Here is an 11,507-nt window from a genome sequence, read left to right on the forward strand (position 1 = left end):
ATTCATATATAGGGGGAATATATCTTCTTTGCGTAAGGGTCTACTAACTATTGCAACTACATGTCAACTAACTCTCATTATTTTGCAACTACATGTCAACTACCTCTTATTAGACTAGAGTATTAGTAGACTGTTAGGTTAGGGGTATGTAATAAGTTGAAATGTACTTGCAAAGTTACTTATAGCTAGTAGAATGTCTGTTGGAGAACCATTAAAATAAAGTGCAAGCAGATATTAAGCAGACAGTCTAATAATACTCTACTGACTAAAAATTGACATGTAGTTGCAAGGTTACTTACAGTCAGTAGAATATCTAAAGTGGACTTTCAGAACAAAGTTTTACCCATTATTTTTAAAAATGTCTCTTCTTCCATTCTAAAATGAAATAAATGCAGGTTTGGAACAATATGAGGGTGAGTACATGACGATAGGAATGTCATTATTGGCTGAATTATCCCTTTAAGCTGATCAATGCACCACATCTAAGAAAGTAAAATGGGAACAGGCATTGAGGGGAGTGGACTTGATAGAAAACAGGCCTACTTACCAGCAGGGGAATCAGGACTTTGGGAATGCTGTCCATTGGGTGTGCTGGTCGACAGGTCCACCAGCATTCTCGAGTTCTCCTTCCTGGGAGAGCAGTCGCCGTTACCTAGGAGACAGACAGAAACAAGTGCACTGAGGACATTGCCTTGCTCCAGGCAGCGCAGCTATTGTGGCTAAATGCAGCTCTGAACTCAGATCTATACGAGCAGACAGTTCAAGGAACAACTCTCTTATAAAAGCCACGCTTTTTGATTATCACTCAAAGATAAACAGAATCAAGGATAACTGCAACAAAAAGATTAATTTCTTACCGTCATTTCTACTCTAATATACTTTCAACCGTGCTCTACTATTTAATGCTTTGTACTGAATACTGTTCTTTAAACTTTTTTACTGCAATCTACTGTTTAAACAGTTCAGGTCTGAGATGATGATTGGTTAATACAGTGTTCTAGCTATGATAAACACACTATAGAAACAGATATGAAATAAAACATTTACTAAATACTGTTTATGACTCATAACATAATGTTATTTCTTACACAACAGGGACTATATTCTAGTCTAGAGCAAAGATGAACTTGCTTAATAAAATAATGTAGCCTTCTGTTTAAATCTCAAATCTACTTCCTAATGTAGCCTTCTTCTTAATACTCTTTATTTTCTATACTGATGGTAATCATATGCTTTTAAAGTCAAATATACTCCCTACAATGTAATAATGTTTTGTCAGGTATCCAAAAAATGTGGTCTAAATTAACTGATTAATTGAACTGAATGATTTAAAAAAAAATGTATTATATGTTATGTATATTTACATTATAGAATATTTACACACACACACACACGCATACAGTATATATATATATATATATATATATATATATATTGAGTCAGAATATTATTTAACAATTAAAATAATATTTATATAATATAATAAAATGACTGAATTAATCCGACTGATTAGATTCCACAACAACTGCTTGTATTCACTTTGCACAGTACTGAACCCTACTGTTTAATAGCCTAATCCAACAGATGTCCATCTAAAATGCACTATGATGCTCTATAATACTCGCTGATACCTTGGTAAAGGAGAGCAACATATCCCATGGTTTTCAGGTACTGTACACACTGCTTTTAATACCACCCGTCTCTGTTACCAGAGCTGAAATTTCTCTAGGGTCAATGACCATCTCAACACTTCAGTTTACAGAGACGGTGAGCCATCAACTCATTTGTGGAGGGGTTGTTAAGCTTTCAGCCGCATCCTTAAGATTCAGATTGGATTTCCTCATCTCTCCGCGCACTGGCTTTGGGAAATAATATGGCTTCAGCGTGTCCACTCTGGGGGAGCGATTCCTGCTCCCTGATCCCGTTACCCACTGACCCCTTCAGAGCCAAACACTCAATACAATGGCAACAACATTAGACAGCTCTTAATGCTTGCATTATGCATACACACAACCTCCAAGGGCAGCATTACGGCTTAGATCATTCCTTGAACTCCACGTTTATGACTGGAAAGTACCTTGGATGTCACCGTTAAGCTGGCTGTTGTATCTCTATCCAATGCACTAAATCTAGTCCCTCCTTTAAACAGGTTTGTTAGGTAGCAGAGTGAGTCTGCCAAAGGGCTCTAAAACAGTATTCGTGGCATTTTTAATGATTCATTTGTCTGTGTTCTTCTTGTGAATCAACAGTTCCTTGTTCAATCCTTAAACTACTTTACTACAACAAACACCACCCTTCATGAACTATAAAGGTTTTAAAAAGATTTTAAACATTACATTTGTGATAAGTAAATGAATCAGTAAATGAGGGCCTTTGAGGTATATCAGGCGACAGATATCTGTGCTGTCAAGCTGGCAGACACACACTGTCATTCTGACAGGGAGAGCAACTCGGGGAGACGAAGCCAATGACACAATCCCAAAGCCCGTCTCCGGTTACGGTGCCGGGGTTGAGGGAAATCTCAGGTAACCGGCAGTCCCTTGGCAACGGGAAATAAGCAGCCACTTCGATTTGAGTGACGGCCGAGGGGAGGATTTTCCATAACAGAGTGCTGTGTCTGATGGCCTCCCGGCATGAGAGAGGTTCTCAGGAAAAAAGATCTGTGAGAGCAAACTAAACTCTTGTACAGTAGCGGCTGAAAGAGCTCTCTTATCCCACATCTAAACAGAACCGCGATAAATATATCTAATGCCAAGCGCATACAACAAGACTGAAGCTTATCACCATGTGCCCATTTAAAGACTCACAGCTTGACTTTAAAGTCAATTAGATGTTTCTCTTCCCCATCTATACACACACACACGCACACACACACACACCGTTCAAAAGTTTAGGGTAAGATGTTTTTATGTTTTTGAAAGAAGTCTCTCATGTTCACCAATGTTGCATTTACTTGATCAAAAATACAGTAAAAACAGTAATATAAAGTGCAATATTATTACAGTTTATAATACCTGTTTTCTGTTTAATACATTTTAAAATGTAATTTATTCCTCTGATGACAAAGCTGAATTTTCAGCATCATTACTCCAGTCTTCAGTGTCACATGATCCTTCAGAAGTCATTCTGATATGCTGATTTGCTGCTCAAGAAACATTATTATTTGCAATGTTGAAAATGGTTGAGGTGTGGAAACCATGATACATTTATTTACGGACTCTAGAAAATTCAAAAGAACAGGATTTATATAGAAATGTATATAGTATTTATATATTATAAATAGTATAATAGATTGTTACACTATAAATGTCTTCACTGTCACTTTTGATCAATTTAGCACGTCCTTGCTGAATAAAAGTATTAAATTAATTTAAAAAACATAATAAAATAAAACAAAATATCTTGCTGACCCTAAACTTTTCAATGGTGGCATATTATAAATTATGCTAAAATTCTTTCTATTCGTTTCCTTTATAGGTCTTTCTTCCCAACTATGCAGTCTTGCAGTGTGCACTTGGCTTTGTTATCATTTGAACAATCTCTGACGCACTTTAATATGTGGTTTTCTCAGTTTTAGAATGATTCCACGTTGTTTAATTTGTTCTATAAATCACATTGACATTCCCACACATATGATTGTTGATGGCCCTAGAGCTCTATTGTAATGACGGCCTACAGCATACGGTTCATATTAATAAGGCTACCATCTGCCCCCATGCAGTGATGCATGCTGAAAATCCGTAGGCCCTTTCGGAGACTACTGGAGTGACTACAGGTCTGGCCTATGACAGTGCTGAGTCAGAATCAGATCCCAATTCACTCATTCGCTGAGACTGTGTATACAAATCAAACAGCAACCTACAGAATGGACTGTTCCATGCACTTTTTTAGTGGATCGATGAGGAAACTAATTGGGGGTGTTTTTAATAGTGGCCCACGGGTTAAAATCAACGTAAATAGCAACACCTATGACTTCTGTAATATGTTTTCAGAGCAAAATTGGATATTCAGTGAAGGAAAAAAATATTTTTATTCATGAGGTATTGATTGAATCATAAAAAGTGGATGTTAAATACTGAAATTTTTTTTTTTTTTTTTTTTTTTACTGAAAAAACATGAACCATTTGATAAATGATACATTGGCCAATCTGGATTTCATGTTGACTTTGAAATCACTGTGGTTACAAAAAAGGACTGTGTTTGTGTGCAAATATTTTCACTAAACTCAATGACTTATAGAACACTGAAGTGATTTGGACAGAATGGTTGCCGTCGCAGTATTACATTAGTGGGGGTGGAGCCTGAAGGCAGGTTCTGTGCCAGAGTGGCGATACTAGACAAGAAAAAGAAAAGTTTTTAACAGGATCGGTTCTCCCAGGAAAGAGAGTGATTGGTTGTGGCATGTCGTAGACGCTAAAGTTCGAGCTTGGATCAGGTTTATCCTGTCCGTCCACACACCTCCAAACCATCCTTCCACATCAAACACAAAACACATTCCCACTCACGCTCCTTGCCACCTGCCAACGCTGAACTGCTCTTTAAAAGGACACACTGAAGGGGACGAGGTCTTATTAGCATATCAATAGCAGTTTACTGTACAAAAGGTTGAAGAATTAGGCTGTGATCTGAGATGGACAAACTTAAAACTGTCTTTTTAGGAAAGCAAGCTGTTCGACTATTCCTAGTTTGGAGGGAAACTATCAGCAAGTGGTTTTAAACCAGAAAAGAAAAAAAGATGTGAAAAACGCAAAATATTGCTGTGAAGACACATCTAAGCACAGCTTCAAGTCATTAACAACTTCATTCTCTTGAACTATAAAGAGTTAAGTTTTCTGAAACGTGATAAAGCTATTCAAAAACCAGGTGTTGTTCGACGTTCATTCATGCTTTTAAAATGTAACGAGCCCTTTAAGAAAGGAAAAATGCCTTCAAGAGTCTATGGAACCAAGTTAAACTGTAAACTTTTCATTTTCCAAGACACCTGCAAGAATTTTTAGATGAGGGACGTTTTATCAGCATGTTCTATCTGAGGGAATCTGCCGGGGGAGTTAACGGGCTTGAAGGTACCACTGTGCACCTGGTACTGAAGCCCCGTCCAGATAACAAATCTCGAGGGGAGCCAAGAGTCGATGCTTTTCAACTGGATCTTGGGGGCAGCTAGTGTGCTTGACTACTGCACATATTCATAAAGCAGAACTGGCTTAACAGCTGCAGACAAACTCCCACTGTGCTCACGGAATAAGATAGCATATCTAACATAAATCAACACAAGTAAAAAAAATATATTTTTACAATGCAAAAAAAAAAGGTGTAATAGTAATAGATAAGCTTTTTTTCACCAGGTCTTCCAATTTTAATTAAAGAAAGCATTCCTTGATAAACCCTTGTTCCAAATATGTGTCGCTCATTTTAAGACGTCAGGGGAAAAAAGACACTTATCAATGGGCTTAAGTCTAAACCTAATGAAGTGTGTGTCACATACACACGCAGCATGAGAGAAACAGAGAAGCAGGTGACATGATAAAAACATTGTGTTGACGGAACTGCTTGACTATTTTAGGTCTGTATGTGTTCTGATTGATTACAGTAGAACTATTACTGTGCTATTATTTTCATATGAATATTTCATTGTTTCCAATTAGCTTTCGTCTAGTAGAACAGAATTATACAGTTGCATACTTTAAATGCATTCAATAATTCACTATAAAGGTTAAAAAAAATTTTTTAATGAACCTGACAGACATAAAAAAGGCAATTTAACATGCTTTTATGTGCTAAATAAAGGATGCTCATATTTTCTTTTGAAAGTGGCCATTGAGATGTATGCAAATACTTTACTTACTCGCAATATAGCCATTCGACGCCTCCATGTCCATATTCAGGGGGCAGAGCTGTGAAATGAAGAGGAGTTATAAATTAGATGTTGGATTTTGCATTATTCTATAATGAAACATTACTGGCACAGGTTTCTTGAAATATTTGCAGTATTTTTTTAGTCTTTAAAAATTATGAACCAAGGGATTATATAATAATGTTCTGTTTTTTCTCAAAATTATGCAACACCAAGGTACATACACTAGACGTTCAATGTCGACAGTTCATTTGTAATAAATGTTTCAATTAAAAATCAGTATATCTGGCACATGAACGAGCTGCTGTGAAAGAAAAGACACTAATGTCCGATTTCTCAATGTTCAACTTTTCTATTACAGTTTTTAGCTCTTCTGAACTGAATGCAACTGTCTATATCGCTGCCATGTATAATCTTAAAAATTAAACATGTTTTATTTAAACATCTAAATTTTCTTGTGAAGTATTAGGGAAGTAACATATAAAGTGACAACTTCCTGGCTAGGCAAAAAAAAGGTACATGCAAAGTGTGAAAATTGACATGTTTTCACTGAGTTTCAGGTCCTTCTAAAACAAGTCTAAAATTAAATGTTTGGACGGAGCAAGTGAGCTGTAAAAATCAAAGATGCTTTTCTGATGAACAGCATATCGTCCATCAGATCATATAAAGCTGGCCTCATTACTGGATAGAAACACGTTTAGCCACGATATAACTGATTCTATAAGCTATACAGGTTTAATTCATTTAAACTAAAACAATAAATCTAAGGCTTATGTTAGAGTGCAATCAGATGAAATCATCACAAACTTTTACACAGAAAAACTTTTACTTGTTTAATATTCTAGAACGGACTGGGAGGAATGTAATTTTCACTTGTGATGACAGATAAAATTTGCAATTCTGTGACGTTTATGAAATACCACAAATAAGCTACTGTATGCTGTTCATGTTTTGCCGGACGGAAAGAACAAAAATGGCTCCATGTACATGTGTGAAAATATATTCTCTTGACTTGGTCGCAAATTATCCTTATAGAACCTCACTTATGACAGATATTAGGGCATGCACAAGCACTGGGTCAGGTTTGGAAAGAGAAATGTGATATGTTTTCTATTTCAACTTTAAAATGTTTAATTACTAGTTTTACGATTTATGAGTATTTCTAAACCCATTAAGTATCACGTAAACCAATAAAGCAGCTTAATAAATACACACTCTTATGCTTTAATAAATCGCAGATGCTAAATGCACTAGAAAGAAAATAACTGTTTTATTAATAGAGTATGAAAATCATTTTTGATTTTATCTCTCTACTCTTCTGCTCTTCGTGCAATGCACGGTCCTTAAAACATTAATAACTATAATGTGCACACATACAGTACATTAAACAATAATAAATCATAAAGTCAACTTTTAAGCCCTCATCAAATCAGGAACTACACAATATCATGAACCATCTTTCCTGAAATCCCATAAATTATGAGGAATACTCTGACATTACACAAGAGTGCACCTGGATACTCTGACCCTGATCAAAGTTTCTGAAATAAACTAGACACAAATTACAGCTCCTTGATATGGAAATACAACCAAATTAGTACAAGAAATGATACCTCAAATTAAAAGCACTAAACAATGATAGTGTGATGAAATGACATGCAAAGCAATAGGAGTGAAGTTGGCCCTATGTATGGTGTGTGGCGTTACGCTTCTCCAGGGGCCTTAACATGCACACCGATCACGGCACGCGTGTGCACAACCTTAACCATCCAGCACAACAACAAAACACTACCGTCCCCGATCAATTCCTGAATATCAGTATACTACTTTCATCTAATTAAAACCCTTTGAGATGCAATGGATGTTACATGCATTACAGCGGTCAATGATGAATAAGGATGTCCGTGGAGAACTGTTAAAATCGAATGCAGAACACATGTAACATGTTCTTAGAAATGTAATCATTGAGTTCATGTTTGGAGGGGGGTACCATTTAAACAGGAAAACAAAAATGTGGTGTGTGTGGTGTAACCCTCACGTAAAAAGTACTAAAATAGTTTTCAAGGACCTACACCATATCACATTCCTCATCATCATTGGGGGTTTTTAAACACATTTTCAAGTTAACATTTACAAATTATTTGTAAATTATTTTTGATTCATGAATATCAAAAAAGTTTTCTTAGGGTAACTCTATTTGACCTGAACAAATATTTTAATAAAAAAGTCAGAATACATTCATGACAGTAATGAGGGTCTACAGGGGTCTCTGTTTTAAGGTTGTCACATGAAAACAAAATGGCTTCCTGCATGCTTATGCCAACCTGACTTAATTGTTTTTTTTAAAACATTAATAATATTACACATTTTTATTAATAATATCTCAAAATTGTTTTTTTTTATTATTATTATTATTTTTATATATACTATAGTTTGTATCAAACTAATTGCACCAACGTTTTCAAGAACGTTAACCTTAATGATTTCTATACGTATTTACAATCTTCGGACAGTTACAATGTCTTCTTTTTTCTTTTCTTTTTTTTTTTAACTTTAAGCCCCACAATTATATATATATATATGTGTGTATATATATATATATATATATATATATATACACACACACATATATATATATATATATACACACACACACACACACACACACATATATATATATATATATATATATATATATATATATATATATATATATATATATATATAGCTACTCAAGTTTATTAGATCCGGACAAAAATTAGCGTCACCATATAATGATATTATACTGTATTTGGGCTATGTCACTTGAGATATGTAGCAGAATGAATACATAATGGCAAAAAAGTATATAAATAGCCTACCAACATTATAATAGAAATAAGTCTTTCCGGACTTTAATTGAACTACAAGACTCTACGAGATGTTAACCATTAAAGATGATTGCATGAAACTTTTACCTTTTTGTTTGGTCTCCCCCCTGTGAAAACGCAAGTAAGTGTCCAAAGAAATCCTTGCGTAAAAAAAAGAAAAAGAAACGCGTGAAATTATTTCCAATGACAGATCGAGGCTTTTCAGAGTCTACTGTGATGATGAAGTCCTCTGATGACTGTCATGTTCAACTGGAGTTCATATTGGTCACAAACAGGGGACGATCATGCCCCAAATGAAAAAAAAAGAGAAAAAAAAGAAGAAGAAAAAAAATTAGGAAGCAAGCTGCTTCTTGGGTTTCTATCGTTTGGTGACTTCCTTCGCGCCGAACAAGCCCGTCAGCTTTTCCATTTCACACGCGTCTAAGCGCTTTCCCCCCGACTAGATTAGATTTCTTCCTCTGATCTGAAACTGCTTTGACATAGTGAAGTGAAACCTGTGCCTGTTCAACACCTGGGTCAATCGGTGTCAGGCTGGGGCGAATACTCAACTGGATCCACCGGTTCCAAGGGAATTAAGCCATAAATAAGGAAATGATGGGAACTGCCTACAACAGGCTTAGAGCCCAATAATTCCACCTGTCTGACAGTCCATCAAAGGTTGTGGGATGAGTGTGTGCGTGTTTTCTATATGCTTCATGTGCAGCTCAGTATTCAAGTGACACATACGCCGACAGTAAGCTAATTCACATGCAATTAAATGCAGGCTCTTTGCAGATGCGTCATGATGCGCAATAAATACGGACATTTACAAACACGAGTCATAAATATTGATAAGAGTGCGAATTATGGGGGTGCAAAATGACAAGGCTGGGGGAGAGGGTCTTAAAAGTATATTATTGTTTTCATACAAGTAGGCTATACGTTTAAAAGGCATTGTCAAACGTTTTGTTAACTACAAAGTTAGATTAAAAGTTAGAGTGCGCTAAATAACGCTTGCGAATTGCTTTTGCCCGAGGAGCTGTATTGCTAACAAAACATTCGTAGGCCTACTGGCGTAATTTATCACAAATATATCACAAAAAATATCTAGTTGTGTTTAAAACGTCTTTAAAATATAAAGTTTAAGATTAGTTATGCGCGCGCTAGGGGCGCCAAAACAATCTCACCCGATTGCGCCCTACAGACATTTTTTGAAAAAAAAAAAAAAAAGTTGATTCCTTTTAAATTCCTTTACCAATTCGCAGACTGTTAGGGGCAAATAATTTCACAATCACAAAAAGTGCCTAAGGCCATTGTACGAATTATATAATAAGTGATAAACAATTACAGTATAGTTTTATGCGAGCAAACAGACACCTGTTGCTATGGTTACCTCAAATTATGTTCGCGAGTGATCCGTTAAGCACACTCGGACTAACTTGTAATATAACTTTATTAGTTACTGAAACGTTGTTCGGAAACGCTGACGAAAAGCAAGTACATTAACATATAACTAAACTTTGAGACCCACACCTTTTCCTTTGACCTGTTTTTAGGGGTAGGTGGGGTCAAACTCCACCATAATTCGCACCCTGATCCAGACGCTTCCTGGACCTGTCAAAACACAGAACATACAGATGCAGAAAGCCTTTAAACAAATAAAGGAAAACCTTAACATTCGAAACGGACATTTTAGCTTACCTTTAGCGATGCACGAAGTGACACACTTCCATCTCATCTGATATGGAGTTACAGACAGCGTCTAAATACTGTGTATCCACTGCAGTGCGATAGACACGCAGCAATAGTGATTCCCTTCCCCTGCTTCCTCCATCTTCAGCAACCGTCTGACTCAGAGAAACGGATCTATCAGTGCCGCTCGGTAATCGATTAGACGCGTTATCACTGCATTTAAAATGCGTTCGGCGTGATCTCCAGCAGGCTATTTAGGTATCTATAAGAACACAGGGAGGAGAAACTTGAATTAAACCTGCTATTCTAAACCCTGTGGCGTGTTATAATACATTCACAAGCTATATTTTAACTGATTAATATAATTATTACTATTATAAGCCTTTGTTATGAATATCTATTAATTATAATTCTAGTAATGACCACTGTTGGGCTGCGGTCCTTACACATCCTCATGATTCATGAATGGTAGCCTATCTTAGGCTAAAGGCTACAATTTTCGTTTTAAATATATATTTATATTTTCAATCACATTTATAATGTGGAGGAAGAAAGAGAGAATGAATCAATTATAATTATAATAGGCTAAATTATTGTATGTATATAAAAAAAGAAAAAGATTCAGGTTGGGCATCAGTCATATTTCTCTTGGACCCCCTCTACTGTTCGACGAGAGAAATACACCACTGACCTAGTTGGAATCCTGTCAGAACTGTGGAGAGCTGGTGGTGATGTCAGTGAAACAAAAGTCCTTTTTGCAAATGATGAGGAAATCGCAACCTGTTAAATTTAATATTATTACAGTAGGCCCTACTATACATATCAGATACAATGCAATGTTAATTCAAAACAATGTTAAAATTTATTTAAAAAAAAAAAAAAAGAAAACTGCTAATAACTATTACAATCAGAGAAACCAGCCACTAATGATCTTGCCATTTCTTTATCATCCTTGGAGACTGAATAACCTGTCATTAGGTTCTGAATAAGAGTGTTACTGAGATGTTACACTGAGATGAATGAGGAACTGAAGCAGGTCATGTTAGTCATGAAAGGTTGTGCATTTGCATTTTTTCATTGTTTCTTTTACAGTAAATTGACAATCCGGATATTGA

At 35.9% G+C, this 11,507-nt stretch overlaps 1 protein-coding gene across 6 annotated transcripts in view; it reads right to left on the reverse strand.

Moving 5' to 3' along the window:
• Positions 1 to 10,613, reverse strand: part of ikzf2 (IKAROS family zinc finger 2) — a 33,367-nt gene extending 22,754 nt beyond the window's left edge. The window contains exons 1-4 of one of the 6 annotated variants that reach the window (XM_084123176.1): positions 10,402 to 10,613; positions 10,234 to 10,314; positions 5,843 to 5,891; positions 548 to 652 (exon numbers count right to left, since the gene is read on the reverse strand). In XM_084123176.1, coding sequence (XP_083979302.1) covers positions 548 to 652; positions 5,843 to 5,876 — 139 coding nt within the window. In that variant the 5' untranslated portion in view covers positions 5,877 to 5,891; positions 10,234 to 10,314; positions 10,402 to 10,613. Of the gene's footprint in view, positions 1 to 547; positions 653 to 5,842; positions 5,892 to 8,808; positions 10,315 to 10,401 lie in introns of all 6 variants that reach the window. The other 5 variants (XM_084123175.1, XM_084123179.1, XM_084123178.1 and 2 more) reach the window with 5 other exon arrangements.
• Positions 10,614 to 11,507: the final 894 nt, after the last annotated feature.

Source organism: Abramis brama (genome assembly GCF_963993115.1).
Source record: "Abramis brama genome assembly, chromosome: 8".
NCBI classification, from domain to species: Eukaryota; Metazoa; Chordata; class Actinopteri; order Cypriniformes; family Leuciscidae; genus Abramis; species Abramis brama.